The 21,202-nt window shown below is 43.3% G+C and overlaps 1 protein-coding gene across 10 annotated transcripts in view; it reads right to left on the bottom strand.

Annotated features, from left to right (window-relative positions):
* auts2a (activator of transcription and developmental regulator AUTS2 a) overlaps window positions 1-21,202 on the bottom strand; it is a 318,606-nt gene that overhangs the window by 13,519 nt on the left and 283,885 nt on the right. For all 10 annotated transcript variants that reach the window (XM_019895262.1, XM_019895264.1, XM_019895261.1 and 7 more), the window contains 2 exons: window positions 3,158-3,728; window positions 81-373 (listed from right to left, as the gene is read on the bottom strand). In XM_019895262.1, coding sequence (XP_019750821.1) covers window positions 81-373; window positions 3,158-3,728 — 864 coding nt within the window. The remainder of the gene's footprint in view (window positions 1-80; window positions 374-3,157; window positions 3,729-21,202) is intronic.

Below are 21,202 nucleotides of genomic sequence, written 5' to 3' on the forward strand. Positions count from 1 at the left end.
GGGCAGTAGGCGGGGGACACCCTGCACTGGTTGCCAGTACGTATAAATCTAAACTGAAAAAAATATAATAACTTTGTTACCCGAATAGGCACTCCCAGCAGCAGGATGTCCCGGTACTGGCAGGGTGCTAGAGGTCAGCGGTGGTGGTGGAGGCAAAGCCGCTGGAGGAGCGAACATATTGGGGTGATGAGGGTGCGGTGAGGACTGCAATGCAGGGGGGAAGCTGTGGGGGGTGCTGTGGTTAGCCACCAGAGGCAAGGGGAAAGTTGACGCGTTGGCGGCTGGCACAGGAGGAGGTGGGTGGTGGTGAAGGTGGGAGGAAGGAGCAGGGGGCCCTTGGGGCTTGCTCCCCGGGGTGCTACTCCTGCTGCTGCTGTAATAATAAAACGAGAGAGGTGGTGTAAGGAGGAGGGTTAAGCAGTAAAAGTGTAAGCCCTGACACTTGTTCATCTCTATCGTCACACCTGTAATGTCCTTGATTTACAAATGCATTCCGTCACACCCTCCATTCTCGACATGAATGCATGCAAATACATTTTTCCAACGGCAAGTCTAACCAAATGAGCATCTGTTCCAATAGTGAACATGTACACTGGAAATAGGATGTGAGGTAGTTTTCTCTTCGGTAAGCAAACAATGTGTAGTGTGTGTGGGTGTTCCCCAGAGGCAGTCACACAGCCTTGGTCTCCAAAGCCCCATGCACTAAGCCTAAAAGCTCATTTGCAATACTGGCGGTGGCTTGCAGGTGCTGGCCGCCATGATTGCCAGCAGGTACCCAAGAGGCCCTGTTAATGCATTGGCAGACCCGCAGGGCTGGCACAAGGTGAGGTGTTGCAGAGCCAAGCAGTGAAATCCTGGGTGGGACTAAATTGGTTCTTAAGGAGCATTTCTTGAGTCTTTTAATGGAGTGGCCCTCATTGGTAGATACAAATAAGAGCGTCAGAACATCACAACGACGACTATTACACGGAGAGTGAAAACATTTTTATGATATAATAATAGTACGTGATGGTACTGCCTTCATGTTCTCAATTCTATAATGAATATATCTAGTACTTATAACAAAAACGCAAAAGGAAAGTAAATATTAATAATAAACGTGAATAATATCAACCTTCAGTAATATACAAAATATACCAGCCCATGTGAGGCAGGTGTTTTTTTTTAACTCTTTTATTCCACAAGACGCACTTGTACATCTTTTTAAAATTAGGCCCCGCCTACCAAGGACGTACTTGTACGTCTAAGTCGTTTTTTTTGCATCATAGAGAGGAGGAGGGTCTGATGCAATCTGTGAACGAGAATAAGCCGTTTGCATTATGAATCATGTAAAAAAGCGACCAGTAGGTGGCAGTGGTGCCTCATATGCTTGAAATGCATGCTTTTACAAAACGCTCTTTTTCTCCGTTTTTTTGCCCAGGAATCACCATTTTCATGAAACTTAGCCATTTTGTAATGCCGATTGCTGAAGAATGGAAAATGATAGAAACAATTTTTTTTCTGCTGAAAGAAGAGAGTCCAAACTTTATTTTGGTAGGCTCCACGTTTATATAGCATTAGAACCAAATATTCTGTGGGCCTTGCAAGATCAGTCAAAATCCAGTAAACGCCGGGATTGAGGGGGTTGCTCCAGTGAAAATGGCTGGAATTGAATGAGTTAATCACACACGTCACATTTTTTATCAGATTACAGTATACTGTTGAATTCAATAACATTTTGGAATGAATGCTTGACGGGAAATATTGTGGAAAGTACTCCCTTCTTCAGTCACATACAGAAGATATCTTGCTGTTTCAAAGAGGGCTTCTTCCTTAGAAGAATAAAGGATTCCAATTTCCAAGAAAATGTCTATATTTCATTCAATGCAGAACATGACACTTTTTATTGTAGTAGGACCGGAAGGTGGCCTGCTTTTCCCTGTAATCCGCTGGATGTTGTTGTGCCACGGTTGTCCTGACCTGGATGGATAGATGGCGCGGTTTCATAAAATGAAATCACCAAGCACCATGGATTAGTTGATCTTGAATGCTCTCGTGGCTGCTCGATTCCCATGATCATCTGCGTAACCGATTGCTTGCAGTTTAAACTGCGCTACATAAGCGTCTTTGTCTGTGCCATTTTCGGGATATTGTTTTGCACAATGCATATACTATATACGACATACACCTACTGGGGGCGTGCCTTTTGCGCCCTCTTTCACGCCCACCCTTCCCACTTTAACGTCCACATGCCATGCTGTCCTCCGCCTTTCCTTTACATAACAAGCATGTCGGGCAAAACATCAGTCAGTCAAGTAGACCCCACATCAAAGTCACACAACAGCATTCACAGATTTTGGAACTCGGTGCATGCACAAGGCGACCCGCGTTATTTGGCGCCTTGTCCATTTTGGAGAAAATTTAACAGTTTTAAATGCGCGCTACGGTCGTGAAAATATGATATTGTTGCAATCTAACTCTACGGTTCAAATATATGGGGAAAAAGTAGTTTAGCTTCCCACAATGCGATTTGGAACAATCAATTGTCAGTTGGCTTATGTTGTATTTTCTGGGTGGTGATAGCAATGTCAGTAAATGGATTCAGCACAGAAAAGGAACGCGAGACAAACTAAATGGAGAACTATGGAGGACATCCAACATTTCGTGGTCTGTCTTCACGACATATGGCCCTTTAACAACTGTTGTTACGTGACTTTTTCCAATTTCATTGCTTGTTCTGTTACAAGTGATGGATCGCCATGTCTACCACCCACTATGTTAAGTACATTGTAAGTGGCCAAAAAGTGGTATGTTATTTTATGACCACAACTTTTTGCAGTGGAAGCTGGAAATGTTAAAAAAAAAAAAATGCTTGTCAACCGAATCAAACTACAGTATTATGCTTGGTGGAAACTGATTAAATCACAGGCACTTCAGCTTCAATGTGGTCCTTTTATTCGGCAGGATGATAAGCTTCTCGTCTTAAAGTTCTCTCTAATGGTGACATAATAACCGAGCATCATGTGCAATTTTCGCTGAAGTGATTTTCAAGGATTTTCAAGTGAGTGAATGTGCATTTTTTTTTTGGTTCTACTGCAAATCAGAGAATCTGAGAGATGTGAACACTCTTACAACAAACCTATCCTGTATGTTGATGAGTCGAGATGATTAGTCTTACCTGTGGCCGTTGAGGTTGAGGACGTTATAAGCAGAAAGTGGACGAGGGTGGCAGCGTGACGGGGGCCGGTGAGGCCCTGCCTGGCTGGGGTGTTGCTGCTGAGTGTGGTTGGTCAGAGGTGCAGCCGACGGTGGATGCGGGTGACCCCCGGGTGTATGTAGAGACCGGGGTTGGGATAGCAGTTCTGAGTGATGCTGGCGCCGTGCAGGGTGTGTCGGTGAGTGCTTTCGGCCCTGGGCGAGAGGCACAGCTGCGGGAGTCTGAGGCCTGGGCGGAGCCTCTGGAAGGGGGATTGGATGACTGGAGGCCGAAGCCGGAGTAGAGCTGATTGCCTGGGACTTCCGAGACGATGGCGACTTTGCGAGGAAAGGTTGGGGTGGCGGCTGAGGCGATGACAGGGATTGGGGAGGCGGAGGCAGACTAGAGGTGCTTGATGAAGGAGGTTGGGAGTCCCTGCAGCTCTCCTGACTCCTCTCTTGACTGCGCTCTAGGCCTGACACCTTGAGGAGGCCTGGGCCGTGAGGCACCTGGCTGCCATTGGTGGAGAGCGCATTGATGCCAAAATCTGGAACTGCGCAAAAAAAAGAAGAAAACACGACAATTCAACAGCGGTCCTTTAAGAAAGAACATAATTGATATTGCAAAATGCAGCCTTCTAAAATGATGCTGTTTCTTCCTTTTTCTGTCAACAACTGGTTCATGAAGCCCTGATCTTCACTTTTAACTTGTGTCTTGGCTACATGTGCCCTGTTCTCTTGCAAGTATTACTTGTTCCCAATCCCCCTTTAAAATACATTGAAAAATAGTTGAACAAACAATTATTTACTGCTTTCTGAATTCAAAACTAGTTATGCATGAATCTGTTGTCTGTATGTGATAACTTAAGGCGATCATTTATTACATTTCAAAGCCATAACAACACTCTGAGCGAAACCATAACTTAGATATGGCACGTGACAAAAATGAGTTTGACACCTCTGGTCCAACATGTTGTAAGTTTGATTATATGAGTGCACAGAACTGTGCCAAAGGCTTAGAGTACGCTTAGATTTGTTGTGTTGTAGCTATGAAGCCCGCATGGAAGGAAATCACCTTTGATATAAGGACAAACTACAAACATAAGTGGGGAGAAAAAAATATCAGAGCATGGTACTTGTCTTGGTTTGGTTTTATTTGTTTAAAAGGCGAAGTCAACCTCAAAATTTTCTTTACAATGTGTTCTATGCAGCCTCACTAATGCAAACACGGCATTCTAATTAATATTGATTGAGGAATATGAGTTAATCAGTCAAACCCACCCATTTTTTTTGTCTATCTCAGGGGGCAGCCATTTTGCCACCTGCTGTCAACTCATGGCTCAGGTATAGAAAACAGGTGCCCTGTGATTGGTTGTTACCTGAGTAATTGTGATGTCATTTTCAGTTGACAGAAAGTATTAAAATGGACACCCCCTGAGATGGATAAAAACATGCACTCATATTCCACAAACACAATATTAATCGGAATGAATTTAGACAAGTGGAGGTGCATAGAATATATTATTGCGAAGCTAATTTTTGTGTTGACTTTAGCTAGCTAAATCCTGATCTGGAGTACAATTGGGGCTGAATCATTATTCTTAAACACATTAAGGGACATTGACAGGTCTTGGGTAGAGTCACCCACGACATTATGCTAGAGGAGAACAATAGCTAATACAGGGTGTTTTTCTGGAGGGATTTCCTCTAACACAAGGCATCGCCAGATATCAGCAGCTGGATTTGTTGCTCCAGAGGCTCATGGGAGATGACAGTGCATACACAAGCAGTAATTAGCTCTCTCTGGGCCTCAGGGAGTGCTAGTGGCAGGACTAGTGGGGGCTCCTCCCACTTGGCTCAACCTGTTAAAAGTCTTTAGATGACAAAGAGGTGTAACAACCCAGTTCTGAGCTGAGGGTGCCGCCTGTCACAACGGGCCTCCTCCCTGACACGATACTCCCTCCGTGATGTCGCCTTCTTCACTTGGAACAGGATGTACGAAAACAACGCCTATAACTGCTTCCCATTCGCATCAAAATGCACGGTATTAACTGCCCCAGGCACATGCCTCATTGTAATTTTGCGGAGCTAAGATTCCGACTCGCCTCAAAAGAGACACTACAGTACATATTCACAAGTTGAAACAGTTCCCAGGTGTCCTCATAGAATGTCTGACATTCTCAAGGAACAAGAATTCCAGCACACTTATCCTGTTCTAACACACAAAAGACACATTGTGACAGGTTGAAGTGGTTTTGTCATTGTCTCTCCCACTTCAAAATGCAAGAATGCATCTACAGTTGTTCTTTGGCCATCCGTACTCAAAGCACAACCCCACATGCTTCTCATCGGCATCGACAATAAAGTCTCTTTTGCAACTACGTCAAGTCTACAAGTATGGTACTCGACTTAAAAATGCATTATCTGGTTAAACGACTCGCTGGCTAACAACTTTAAACATGGGGAAATCCCCAATTTTCCAAGTCTCCTGATTGCACCTTCAATCCCCGTGAGGTCCACGACTTGTTTTGAGAATGTACCAACACACTAAATCAAAGATCGTGTCTATTCTGTCCATAATGAAGACTCCAGGGCCAGACGGAGCAGGAAAGTACAAGAACATCGTGCTGCGGTTTCTCTCCCACAAGGGTTCATTTGTTGGCGTTCTTTATCCCTGGAAACAAATAGGATCAATTCCCAGATGGCTCTGTGGTGTTTCTCAATATTTCAGCAGCATTGCATTTTTAACTGGCACAGTTTGGTGGAGCATCACAAAGGAGAATGAAACCTATGTGGGACTTTGGGGAGGCAAAAGCTGAAGTTGACTGAAGAGGCTTTCTGTCATGATCTGTATTTTTGTTGACTGTTTGGATTTTAGTTTTATTTCATGTTAAGTCTTGTTTTCCTGTGTCCCTTCTTCATGCCGTGTCTAAATATTAGGTTGTTGTCTGCACCTGTTGTTGTTAGACATTTCTTGTGCCTACCAGTCAGCTCCCTCGAGCCAACTGTGTCTTGGCTAGGTGTGCCTCGTTCTCGTGTCACTTTGTTTGAATTGAGTTCCCTGCTTTCTTCCAGTCTTTGTACTTTATAAGTCACGTTTCCTTAGTCCTGTCATAATATGTTTCTTGTCTGGTGAGTGCCAAGCCTTTTTGTCAAGTTTTGTGTTTGGTTGAACATAAGCCATTTCACAAATTGTGTTCTTGGTGGTTTTTATGTTCTCCTGATCTTGTGAAACATCATCAGTCACGGCACACGTCCTATTCCAATTGAAAGTATGCATGAACCAGGAACACACTGACAGTGTTCTTGTCCGCTAGCTTAAAGCAAGGATGCGTTGATTGGTGACTTCTGAGGACTTGGCTGAGAAAATTTCCCCAAATGTATTTTGTGCCGAGATCAAAATCGTTGAGGAGAGGAGTCATGTTTTTCATTTTTTTCCCTTTCATAATTTTTCAAAAATGTGTCAGTGCCAAAAAGAAAGTTCACAAGCAGTAAACAGCGGTTTGAATTCAAAAGAGACGGCGTTGTCTGGAAGTAAATTTTCGAACCTGTTCTTAGGCATCGTATGATGCCTAAGAACAGGTTCGAAAATTTACAAGACAGTACTCTGCCTTTTTGATGTTGAGAAGTTGTTTTTTTCTTGTTTGTTTTTTCTTAGTAAGAGTGAGTTTGCATTCATTGCAGTAGTTGGCTTATTGCTGGTAAGTCATTTTCTGTGGTACTTTATTCAATAAACAATCATTTTGAACTGTGGCGTCTCTGTGTTGTGAGTCTTTCATTTGAGTTCAGACTTAATTTGTGAGGGACACTGTGAGGGTTTGTAGTATAAGCATGTTAGACTGCCAGGACCTATTCAGCGATGAAGACGGTAACTCAACAGCCAATTGTGAGTAACTGCATTAAGCCAGGTTTCCACCTAACAGTTCAGTTCTGTTCAGTTTGCTCAAGTACTTGTTTCTTACAATTCATTCACCGCTGAGGCGAGTCAAGAAAGTGTAAAACTTTAACATACACATAATATGTGTACACGACGAAGGGTGATTACGCTAGTATTGCTAACGTTAGCGAGCTAATGCGCTAATCGCTATCGTAAATGCTGATCGTTTACAATTGCAAAATCTTTCAAATGTAACTTCACGGTGAACAAACCCCACTAATTAATAATGTATACATTTATATAATACAAACGTCCAGGCTGTGCTTGGCTTAGAACACGTAACTGCAGTCCATCTTTGCGAGATTTTTCGTACAACATAAAACAGGAAGTGTCTCACGCAACAACATCCGGTGTACCTTTTGCAATGACTTAAAACTGCTTTACAAAATAAAGCAGTTTCTGCAACAGAAAACAAATGATATATGGCTCTTCAGGAGCCAGAATAATGTAACTGTGTCAGACATTTAAAGGTATTCTGCAGCATCTGATATTTTTAATTGTTCAATTTGAATGTGCCATGGAAATGGGCATGATGTGTCTCATGACACATGGGGTCAGAATATACAGTATGATTGACATTTGACCAAAACAGCCCTAATCAGAAAGGCATGGACCAAAGTGCAATGATTTGAAATGATCTTTTTCGGTTTACTGTGACCCAAAGACAAAGGATGAGGCAAGTGGGCACATACAATGGAATCTTAGATCACGGGTGCAGACATTGAGGGGGATAAACCAAGCTTATCCTATTACAGCGTCCTCACTTGATATAGTTCAGCCAGTATAAATGATTGAGAAATAAGCGATCATGTTTTAAAGGCGTGACTAGAAGGACAGCAGCTGTCCTTTTGAAAAATAGATTAGCAACTTGAGCCAAAACCACTTTGCTAATGTCTGTCTTTTATGTGATGGCGGGTGGACATGACAACTGACACTCTGCCCTGCAGACATCTTAACAAATTGATGCCTCTCAAGACCCATGCGACATTATAAGCCTCAGTCATTTGCTATCGGAGCTTCTTGTTCATTTCTACCTCAAAATACTGCCCCAAAGGCTCTTCCATTCTTTCCCTCTCATCCTACAAGATCCTCAAAGGAACTTGCTGTGCTACTTATGCACCTACCAAATTATAAACAAAAATCCATGTATAATTCGTTTGCACAAAATAGATGAACCTCAAATTTCCAATCACTGAACAAATCTTATTTTTTGTCCCCAAATTTATTGTAAAACACTCACAGTCATAAATTTCAAGTTATAATATAACGAGCAAATAATATAACGTATAATGTTGCACACTGTTTTATTTTTATTGCTTTATTCGCGTAGCACTATGTCAGCATTGTCAGGAAATTCAGTCATGTAAAACAAACAAATAGAATGACATTTATATATTAAACGGTCCATAAGGTCACAGATGGCTGCCTACAATGCAAATTAAAAGCCTTGTAAGGTCTTCTGTAGGGCTGTCACAACTGAATATTTTTAGAATAGATTATTCTATCAATCAATCGGTTAATCAGATACAATTTATTTCGCATCAGGGTACATGTTTTTTATTATGGTTTATTTGCTCACCATTGTTTATTTGGTATTGTTTAATGATTAAAAAATAATATCACACTAGAGCAGCAGGCCCCATTGAGTCAACTGACTGTGGACTCCCAAATCGACTGCAAAGGGTGAAGAGGAAGACAAAGGTTTTTTTTTTTCGTGTGCATGTGTGTGTGTGTGTGTGTGTGTGTGTGTGTGTGTGTATAATTTTATATTTTGTGTGTGTACACCAGAGTTTGCGCACCCTATCAGTCGCATGTCCGCGAAAAAGTTTAGTGGGATGCCACTATGTAAACCCGCTGACAGGAGTTAAGCCTTTCAAAGGGCAACGGTCAACCGGCAGTTGTATTTACAGATGGAGAATCTGGACGCTTTCATGTTTCAGTGTTGTTTGCAGAAAAAAAGATAAATCAAAAATACAGGCAAATGGTACGGATGATATTGGGTCAACCCGAAAAAAAGCCACCAATCCTGAAATGCAAAAATGTCACAAGTCACATGTCACCAGCTGGCCAACAGAGCTCAGTGATGCCCTTGCAAGTCTTTCTCTTCCACCTCGGACGTTTCGCCACGCTACTTCTCATGGATCAACACGTTTTACTGCACTCGAACAAATAATACCATTTGCACAAACGTCATTCTGAAAATGGTGGCTTTGTTAAACAAACGCTATTTTTCAGCTTTCCACTGTCTTTGATTGGACAACCTCAGCATGAATAGCGAAACAATGAATAAAGGGACTAAGATTGTTTGGTCAAGTTGAATTGATTATACCTCGCACTGTGGAAAATGATCCGTAGACATTTACTGAAGATTCCATCCTGCATGTCTCAGTAAATTTGAACTACAATCTCTCGTTGTACTCTGCAGGGTTTATGGATTTTGGCAGGGAAATAATGACGACGGTCCAAATCCCCTGTTATGCAGAATGTTTTTATAAACATTTTGGGGCTTTGTCTGGAAACCATTTACATGGCAAACTAGTTCCATATTGTGTTTGACACCATAATACGGTTCAATTGCAAGTCCTGACAGAGGTTTAGACGGCAGCATATGGCCTCCAGGGTCTCCTTGGTGAGGGATTGGCCTTTGTTTATTAGTTCTTAGTGAAGTCTGAAGTTGCATTAATGTCAGAACCAAAACTCTTTCCCACACAGTTGAGGACAATAACAAGCAGGTGCTAATTTCTGTCAGGTCCTGATCTCACTCGTATCCTTGCATGTGCAAATCAGCCAAACTAATATGCATAACTCTGCACGCTGTATGTATTCACATAAGTTTGACCATTTTTGGTTCACTTCGTAGGATTATCCAAAGTGCTCATAGTGGAAGTTTTTGTAACTGATCATACAGAAGAAGTCTTTGTAATGACCCACACTTCCATGGTTAAAGGAAAATGCTGATTAAAATAAATTAGATACTTTAACTTAAAATTTTCTCAACTATCTAACGAAGAGATGTAAGTTTGACTGACTTACAGTAAAAATATGAAACCATCGTGCTCGCTACGAGGAGCACAGAGAAGGAGCTGTGTGCACATCTGGCTGTGTGCCGAGACAAAAGCGAATGATTAACGTGATCATATCGTAGTGGGTATTCAGATTCAGTGAATAAAAGTGTGTGTTGGGCCCTCATATGGCTTATGTTGGCACAGAACTCGATTGTGTGCCACAATGTCCGGCGGCTGCTGCTGCACTTCCAAGTTCCGCTTTTTTCATTACCCTGGCTCATTCTTGCCTTTAAAAACATATTACTTCTTTCCGGGCATGTACATAAACATAAACAATAACACATTGTTCGGAAAAGTCCAGCAGTGTGGCATTACTCACATTCGACAAATGATATACAAAAGACAGTTTTCCTAGTAGATAAACACACGGTTTCTTTCTCCGAAAAGCGTTGGAAACTATAGTTGCATATCGCAGCGTTTATGCAGGTCTGTGGAAACAAGTGTCAATTGAGAGCATCTCAGAAAGACCAAGAAAAATAATTGTGAATTACCAGTGGGTTGCGTAAACATACCATTAAAAACCCTTTACGTGAATACTGAATGCCAGCTGAGTGGAATCCCCAGGAGTTCATATTAGTGGATGACAGCTGAGCTCAGCTCCCATGTTGCTGTGATTGGAAGCTGTTTTGAGACCCCTGATGTTATAATACTCCTCTCTGGTGCCCAAAGTGGGGAGCGTCCGTGTCACCCAAATCCGCATATCAACTGAGGCATTCATTTCCTTAAATTTAGACCCACTGCGCGGCTTTTACGAGCATGTCAAGTTTGAAAGTGATTCATTACTATGTTGCCTTGTCATGCTAAAAGCTATGACTGTTTATATTTGCAACGGAGTGGCTAAACGATGCACTCATGCTCGGTGATATCAGCTCCCAGAGAAGCTGAAATCCTGTGTCAGTAACATTATCTGCAGAAGCTTTCTCCCTGATCTCATAGCCAAAGCCTCCGGGGAATCTCCAGACTATTAGCCCCTTATCCCTTCTTCCTTATCTCAGAAGCCTTTAACAGCATTAGCTGTTCTGAGGGCAACGCACTTCTCCAATGTGTCGCTAGCATTGCATTCTCAGCGCACAGGCAGAGTAGAAATGCCCCAGAAATGGGGTCCATGTCACTGAGGTGTGGCAATGATGGATGCTCCCCTGCTGGCCCTCACAGACTTGCTATCATGTCAGCAACTCTCTAATGCTTGAGCTGGCAGGCGTATTGGATTACACAGCTTGGACATCCCGCTATGTGTAGGGTCTTGGAGTCGAGATGTTTTATTAGTACTCGACTCCCAGAGGTGGCCGAGAGCGGGTAGGAGGGGGAAGTTCAACCGAAAAAAATATTTGGGGGGACAGGGGTGATGGAGAGGGAGCAAGCCAAATATTCCGCCTGGGAGCATCTGGCATGCGCAGTCTTTCAGTGAGGATATCACAGAATGCTGATATTGGCTCATAGTAACACAAACCACTGCTATAATGAGTGATGATTGAGCAAAATGTGTCCATATTTACAGCTGTTAAAGGCAATTCCACAAGGTGAGAGGTTATGTTTTGATTAGTATTCATTTGTTAGCAGGAAAAGTAAAAAAAACAAAATCAATAACCGTATTTTCCGCACTAAAAGGCACATCTAGAAGCATTCCATTTTTTCAAATGCCAACAGTGCGCCTTATAATCCGATGCACCTGATATATGGATCAGTATACTGATTTCTTGGACGTAGTCTTTTAAATGTTCTGTAAAGTGCTTTGTTACAGATTCAGCGGTTGTGAAAGCTCTTATAAATAAAGCTGTATTGTATTGTATTGCCTTTAGCGTAGCTCCAGTGGATGCATAACGCAACCGCAGCCACTATTGTAGCTTCTATTATGTGCCTTATAATACGGTGTGCCCTATATATGAAAACTTATACTCCAAAGCGCCTTATAGTGAGGAAAATACGGTACTTGGTATTGCAAAGAGGTGGGTCATTTATGATAAATTCTAGAATTCTTCTAAATTCTTTCTGAATAGTTTACATGAGCCGTTCAGTGTGTGTTATTCCTTAAAAAAACTTGCCTGTTTTGTGCTCTGGCCAAAACCATGTCTAATACAAAAAAACAATTTTCAAACATCTTGTACGAACGTTAGGATATTATAGACATTTTTGGGTAATTGTAAATTACTTGTGGACTTACCCTCTACACTGCAGATTTCGTTCCACATTACCCTGTGAATACTTTCAATTGATGATTCATCATCTAAATTCCCTTTAAAACAAACTTGATATTCTGGGTGATGTAATGTATTCTTGATTAATCTTGTCAATTCCCATATATGCCAACTAATTCATAATTACTTTGTAGTTTCACAGCCCACACTAGTCCTGAAACATGTGAGATAAAAAGCGAGTGTACATATCTCTGAATTGTGATACCATGAACCACTTCAAAGATAGACTAGGCTCGATAAAATGTTCTGAGCTCCTCTTACAGTATATGTCCAAGGCTGCAGGGCAGTCGTTTTCTTACCACAGACAACATTCGATATACATACCTCTGCGCTGAAAAAAACATATTTGATGACATTCAAATGTCACAGCCTAGATTTTCTTCCGGAGTATCCTTCATATACGGTATGTCTGGTAGGGGCAAGTGTGCTCTGTCTTCTCTCTAAGTCAAAATGAAGTCATTCACGGCAACAGCAATACTCTTCCACCCACAGTAGGTCTGATTACAGCTGCTGTGTTTGGCGATGGCTTCTGCCCGCAGCAGTTGGAAAATCTGCCGCTTCTTGACAGTGGCTTTAATGCTTGCCCCAGCAGTATCTTTATGTGCACATAAGGTTGGAGTGAGTGTCCCATTTCCAAATCCTCTCGTTGAAACCCTTTCAAGAAAATATGATATGGAGATACCCAAAACGGGGAACAACTGGCCATTCCTCAACACAATAACTGAACTCGTAAGAGCAATAAATTTTGAGATAATTTAGGAGTGTGTCAGACATTGAAGACAGGGCTTCCTCTCTCACTTCAAGTTCTTCCTCTCTCTCTTCAAGTTCATCCCAGAGATCTTTGATGGCGCTAAGGTGGGGTCTTCCAGGCCAAGCTCTTCAATACCAAATGCGAGTTCACAACCTTCTAGCCGAATTTGGTGACTGTTGGCAAATGCTTGAGAACATTTAGCTGCTATTAACACATACACAGTTTAAGTAAGTAAGAAATGGTACGCAACTGTACAGTATTTGCTGAAAGCTACTATACTGGCAGGAAAAAAAAAAACACTTTGCGACAGAATTCTGTTACGGACAAGAAAGCCTTTCTTCTGTTGTTAGCAAATGACATTCCATTTAGCCAGTGATGCCGAAACCTTTCTTTCAAATTTATGGATAATAGAGCAAGGAACTTCATTTAAATCTCAATTTCAAATGCATGTCTGCATTTTACAGCGAATTTACTGTATGTGACAAATGCAAGTGTTGTGTTATGGCAGGTGACACCAAATTTTTGTGCACTTTTCCTATGGCACTCCGATGACGAGGCTTTTATATTGTATCCCATACAGTCATGGAAGGAATTGCCGATCCTCGATGACAGGCAAGTTGCCACAGGTTATCACCCCGATGTGTGGACGCACTGGAGGGCATGTGAATAAACGTACCCCCCCAGTGTGAGGCGTCCAGGGAACACTCGTCAACCACAACTGAGGGATCTAACGCAGTCATACTCCGGTGTTGAAATAACACTGGCATGTAACAAGGACCCAACGCTGACCATTTGCAAATAGCTTGCAAACATTGCTGCTGTAAATGTATACTCGGAGACGTGGCAGCTGTCTCGCACTATTTGACTCCGGGCATGTCACATGCGATGACATTTCTGACAACAATGATGAGAAGTGACAAGTATGTGTGACGGCGTCTAATTTGGAACTTCGCCAGACTCGACACAAGCTTTCAACGTGTCACTGGCTTGTGCTTCAACATTGTCTGTGTGGTACTTCTCCAAATACTGAAACTCCCAACCGCATGCCGGTTACAACTCAATCATTTCCCACCGACACACACTAATGTGATTCCTATTGGTCACTACAGTCGCTGTGTGTCATGACGTAGGCCTGACGTCTGTTGCGCCAACGAAGCTTAAACACAAGACACGCCCATGTCGCATTTACATTCACATGCTCATTTCACCGTCTTTTTTCTCTCATCCTTTAACAACCATGCATCCATAGAAAACAATACCAGCCAACAGGTCCGGTGCCACCCTGGCTGTGGTGCAAGGACTGCATCATTTATCTGGTTCTGGTCAATGACCATACCAGCCCATTGGTCAGGAAAGGACGGCTAATTGTGCAGCTGTTTCCTCTCAGGCGATAAGCGGCCTTGGTTCCAAAATTTTTGTTCTTTTGAGTCTCCAATTTCAGCACAGGGTGTCGAGACACTGTTAATCTCGTGTGTTGAACGTAGAAAATGCCTCCTTTCTCCCCCCCCTCACTCTCTCGCTCCTCCTTCCTGCCTCTCGTGAGCCATCAGGCAGAGTGAGTGTGAGGCTTGCAGCAATACGTTGAGTGACAGCTTGAGCCGACACGCTGACACCGCCGTGATTTCGCCGGGGAGAAAAGCATTTGGAAGGTTGGAAAAAGAAAAATGTGTCCCCAGAGAGTCATCAGTCTCAGGCTTCTTTCATTGGCTTTCAAATGGAGCCAACTGGTTTTACACATCCACACCACACATTCAAGCGGCTCGCGAGGATTAGATTTACTGCCCGTGTCGATTCGAAGAGCAATTCATACCAGAGTGCTAATAGCATGACAGCCAGGGATCAAATATCCAAAGATCTTGCAAAGTATCAGTTTGCATGTAGCCTTTTCGCTTCTTAAGTCTTCAGCAGCAGCAGCAGAAGCTGATGCGTTTTTGTGCATGTGTTTGTGAGCATGTCAAGTGCTGTCCCATTACCCGCCTTGGTCAAGTTTCACGGCCTTTGGATTAGCAAGACACACTGCGTAAAAACTTTGAACACCCGTCTATCTTTCCCTTTCATACTTTTGAGGCCTTCCTTGCTCCTCTAAGATTGTTTTCTCTGAGTGTAACCCTCGGGAAGGCTACATCAACGTTCTTTACAGAATAACACCTCAAATTAGCTAAGGGCTGTTGGCAGACCCGAGTGTGACGAGTCGCGGCTTTGGAGCTGCATTACTTTTTCAGGCTTGGGGTGGGCTTGGGGGGGGGATAAGATTCAGGGAAGCTGTTTAGGATTTGAGCTGTTTATTTGAACTGCCCTGCCATCTCAACAGTCAGCTGCCTCCCTGCTTTTTTGTCAAGCCTCGGAGATTAAGTGAGGATTGTGGAATTGTGGGGCGAACACAACTTGATATCCCCCTTTGGGCAGCGGCTGGTCGAGGTTTAGGTTACTGGAACAATGCAGCCTCTGTCCACGGCCTCCTATCCAGAGAGAACACGGGGCTCAGACAAGCTGGCTGGTGTCAGGCACGGCTCGAGGATTCCTCCATCACAAAAACCACACGGCACACTGACTGAGCAGAGTTTAGGGAAAACGCTTCCAAACGTGGCTTTCCGGATTAAATGCTCCAGCACAACGCCCTGGTCTCAATATGCTGACGGCTCCACAAAACATACAGCGTGTAAAGACACAACTGACTGTTTGCTTTTGGCTTGAAAGGCCCGCAAATGCAATCCCTTCTGGGATTTTCTTTTTTTCCCTACAAGTGTTTACAGTGAAGCCCGACAGTTGATGCTGAAACCCTGAAATCAAATAGCTCCCACCAGGAGCAGCTTAATCTCTAGCAGATGGTGACAGCCGGACGGACATTGATGAGTTTGGGAAGGCTTACAGAAGAAATGTGGCTTCACGCCAGGAAAGAAGTCAATGAAAAAAAAAAAAAAAGAAAGCACTATTTGCTTTAAAAAAATGAACATCTTTCAACATTTACCTTTATTATCACTCAACACATGACAACTTATCTCCACCCGTATCTCACTCCAGCTTGAGAACACATCAAACTCAGGAGGCAATGTTGCCCTGTCGCCCTGGCAGCCCCTATCACAACTTCTCGCACTCCGGGTGTGTATGTAATAGTAGCCAGTGGAAATATAATGAAAAATGTGAGTTGAGGCAAATGAAAGCCCCGGCTATGTGTGTGTACAGAGCAGAAACACATGCAAAGGATCTGTGAAGTCCTGCTAACAAACCGCCATCCTGCTCTGCAGTTCTCTCTAATCCACCCTGCGGCTCATCAGAGCTTTATTTCTGTCCTGCATATTTATGAGAACCACAGAGAGCACGAGGAGAGGAGGGTGGGATGGCGAGGGGAAGAAAAGATAGCCCCTTTTCTTGTGGGAGCAATTAAATCCTTGCTTTCATCAATCCTGATCAGAGCCCTTGTGCTCTTTTCTCTTTCAGCTTCTTTGTCTCTTGAAAAGGGGGATGTTTACACTTTCACTTTCACAGCACTGTGACCCTCTTCCGGGTCCGCGGAGGCTGATGGGAAAACAGAAAAGGCTTTTTAATTCGACCTCTTCTTTAAAAGCTTTTCAAACGGAGATATCACTCAAGTGCATTTTGGTGCACTTTTCTCAGTGCCTGTTGGGGATTACGGTCATCGCATTCATCATTTAATTATGTTTCTCGAGGTAGAAATCTCAACTGTGGAATACGGAAGTGGCAATTAAGTTCAACACTAAAGAGCATGGTTTCTGATAACCTAAGTGTATAATGCATTACTTGTTCGAGATAGTATCGAGTATTTAGTATCGGAAAAAGAACAATCTGAAACCAGTGCTATTGGACAGCTCTGGCACAGAAATTGATATTTATAAGGCACCGTGATCGTTCTGATGTGATCAACCACTGACCACGAGAGATGGGCTAACGAGTTGTTTTATTGATTTTTTTGACTGTTCAGAACTCAAATTTAAAAATTCTGAGCTGTTTTTTTTTCTGTGACTTAGCCCTGACATCTTTCAGCAAGACCCAAATACTCCTGGCTGAAGTGGCATCATGAGGCAACAGCGCTCACTTTTTACCAACGTAAGACGAAAAATCAGGAGGGCAGTAAGTGGTAAATGGCTAGGGGCTGAAGACCTTGACAAGGGGAAAACGCCAAACACGGACACGCATGACAGATTAGGACTGAACGTTGGCTCACTGGAGACCAGAAGTCCGACTGTTATGCACGCACACACTCATGTGCATACACGTGTGAGCCACCATGAGGTCTCATTAAGGAGGTCTTGCTCTCTTTCCCTCTTTGGCAATGTCACCTCTGCCGCGGGGACTTAAGACTGACACAGGCATAATTGGCCTGAACACACCAACAACGAGCACTGGGAATGCCTGCCTCTCGAAGAGTGGCGTGTGTGCATGAGCGCGTGTGCATGTGTGTCGTGTTCTGACCCTGTTAATGCGGCACAGTTGGCAGGAGAGTGGCTGACGTCGCTTTGGATCAATGGTCACTGGTGATGCTGATGGGGAGGATTTCTCTTGGGGCCAGGGGAGACGTACTTTCCATTTCTACAGTTCCACAGGCCTTTCTTCCATCATACACCGTGCATCTCCATCACCCCCACTGTGACCATCCATCACCTAAAATTGTCACCGTTCCATATATTGACATTTTCCATGAGAGTCGAAGGAAAATCGTTGTGCATCTCTCAAGAGAAATGCACGGTTTGGATTGGCAATTTAACAATGTGGTAATTAATGTCTTTTGGAGTTTGAACTTTACAGCGGTGTCCAACTGCCTCATTATGAAAGGCGCTTCGCATGTTTGTAGCTAAATAACCAGACGATTAGACACGTCTCAGTGTGTGCAGTGGAAGTCTACCAGCTACATTACTAACAATCGACCACTGGGCCGCACTAATAATAATAATAATAATAATAATAATAATAATAAACAGTGCTCAATCTGTCAATAAAAAAAATCAACATTAAGAAAAGTTTAAATAAGCTTTAATAGTCCCACAATGAGAAAGATGCATTCTTTCAGCAGCAACAATGGATTTGACATAAAAAAATAGCATGCAAGAGACGACAAGGAATACATTGCACAAAAGAAACCTCAATTATTGTCCATGCAAAACTATCCAATCTCTTCAGCTATATTATGATGCAACTTTATCATCAATCATGCTCATGTACGTGAAAAAGTGTCCATTGGATGTATGCTACACAACGTAATGTAGCACGTTCTTCAATTTTTTTTTTTTTGTGATGGCGTCCGAGGAGGCAGCGTCGGCAAGTGCTCTTGAAGAGCCTTGCTTTTTGTTGTTTTCTTTGTTGTTTTTGTGTTTTGTTTTGTCACATGGTGTTTGTTGTTACGACCTAATGTGGGCTGTTTTCAGCATTTTTTGGGGCCGCGACATTCGTCAAAGGAGAAGAATCTGTGCTTGATGGTTGCGCCTTCTCTGCAGCACGCGTGTACCAGCACTGATTTTGATTGGGGAGAATGTCGGTGCCATTTGACTGTCGGTGCCTCGACAGCCCTGGCCGTTTTTTTGCGCCTGTAATGGGCAGCATTTTTCACAGCCCCGTTTTGTTCAGCGGAAATGTCGGTGCTGTTGGACAGTGCGCACTGGGTGGATGGATGGATGGTTTGTTGTGCCGACGATGAGAAGAAAGGAACGTCATCGCAGATGCGTATGTGGAACTGGGAGTCGCCGCTTGGAATTGAAGCGGATTTACATGGGGACAGGAGATGTGAACCAATCTCTCTTTTTCGTCAATGGACGCTACAGCTTCTTGTTTGCTTTCAAACTTTGCTTGTTGCAGATGTGTGCACATTTTCAGCATGATGTGTCTGATCCACTGGTGAAAAGACACTTTGATTCTCTCCTCTTTTATCTATAACTGCTTCAAACAACAAAGTGTCTGCAGAAAAAGTGGTTACGATTGCATGACTGTCTGTGTCTTATGTGTTGTGTTGTATTATTTTGTCATTTTATGTTAACTGTTCTCTTGATGGCGGTGCGAGTACCAGCAGCGGCTGATCTCTCTCCTGTGGTTGCACTGTGATTGAGAGGAAAGAAATTTCATTTGTGCTGTATGTTGCACATAGAGCATATTTGACAATAAAGTTGACTTGACTTGAATATGAGACTATTTTTTTTTTGCTCATTAAAAAGTAAAAAAAAAGCAGTCATGCCACTTAGTTGTGTGTCGACAACTTCACTAGCTTCTTAAATAGTCATACAGTGGTACAGCACAAAAAGATTTGACCAAATGCAGCTCCTAACTTGGGAAAAACTCACTAGTTGGGGCACTTGTAATGTAGGGCATCACTTTACTTGCATAGTGCAAACGCTTCTAACAAGTTTTACTTGACCTAGAACAACCCAAAAAGTATGAGAGAGATTTGTCCTTGTATATACCGTACAGTTGCTGCCCATTCAAGCCTAACTAGCAAGCAAATAAGACGAGAGACACGGGGGGGAATAAGGCCTTTGACTTTGATCTCTGGAGTGCAGCCCATTTAAATGTTTGTGTTTGAGATGTAGACCTTTAATTTCAGCCTGATGGATTCCAGGCTCTTTGGGTTTACGGTGGCATGTCGGAAATAGAGAATGTTTACACAGACTCCCTTGCAGCTCTGCTGGTGCTGAAATAAATGCATTAAGATGGATGGATTTAGTTAGTCTCTAACCCCTGGGCTTGGGGAACACACTCTGAATGACCTCTTTGTACTGCTGAAGGCCACAGGCAAAGCGCAACAGACTCGCTCTGCATGCCGCCCGAAACGGAATCTTCTGTCAACAAATTTCAGTCAAGTGGACAACAACGAGACCTCCGGCTTCAAATTTAGCAGATGACTGAACAGAGTGGCCGTGTAACAACAGGGAGAGCGACGGTTTGCTTTCCATTTTCCGAAGAATCGTGCACCTTGAGGAAGATACAACAAGATACATCAACGAGCAACATAATTAATTTCCTTCAACTTAATATTTTTGCTTTCTTTCGACATCTCGGCTGAGCTTTTTCTTCGCTGATTCTTTCATGTCAGGGTTGTAATTTCCTGTCTGATCCATAAGCAAACAGTTGGGTTTTATTGCGTTATGGTTAGCAGGTCTGCCTCACAGTTCTGAGGTTGAGGGTACAAAGTCAGTTTTTAAACTGGATGTTCTTCTTGAGGATGCGACATCCTCAACTTTTATCTAGACTTGGGACTGGCAATGGCTGGGAATTGGGGAATCTGCCCTGCAGCATCTGCATGAAAGGCAGAAGCATGTACTGCTACACTACCAGTGCAAGTGCACGTGGAAAGAAATCTCTATAGATACGGTGTGAAATGACTAAAAGACGAATAGAAATAAAATGCAACGCAAATATCCAGTGGGTAAATAAATAGCGTTCAAAAGACCAGGCAGTACTGTCCAAGCCGTTTTTACCAAATGCAATCGTGCGCAACTTCCATCCATCCACCATCCATTTTCTGATCCGCTTTATCCTGACAAGGGTCACGGGGCGTGCCGGAGCCTATCCCAGCTGTCTTCGGGCAGTCAGCGGGGTACACCCTGAACCGGCTGCCAGCCAATTGCAGGGCTCATGCACAACAAACTAAAATAAATACAACCTACATGGAAGTCATATGAAAGAACCACGATCCCATCAGAGATTACCGAGTGCTATCCCATCTATCGCTTACTTCTTCTTGTACACGACGAGCTTCATACTAAACTTTCTCAATCGAAAAATTACCATGGGACAACTTTTGTTCTGAATTTCTACAGTCGAAACACAACTGAAGTTCTGGTCCAGTTGCGGAAGCAGGAATGCTTTGTTGCGACTGTTAGAGATGTAAGATGGAGGAGGCGGTGACCTCCTGGTGACCTCCAAGCCCCAGGCAGGGGGGAAAAAAGAGATTGTCCTTGACTGCAGCCATCCCTCAGAAGGCCCAAAAGGCAAATGGTAGCCAGGTCATCTTTCCACTGCACATCAGGTCAAGTTCCACGAACAGCGCTGACTTCTTGACACCCATACCGCACAGACGCCGAAGGTCAGCGTGAGGTCGGTGTGAGGGCAGTGAATGGGGGGGAGGGAGGGCGGG

Source organism: Hippocampus comes, unplaced genomic scaffold (assembly GCF_001891065.2).
Source record: "Hippocampus comes isolate QL1 unplaced genomic scaffold, H_comes_QL1_v1.1 scaffold177, whole genome shotgun sequence".
Taxonomy (NCBI): Eukaryota; Metazoa; Chordata; class Actinopteri; order Syngnathiformes; family Syngnathidae; genus Hippocampus; species Hippocampus comes.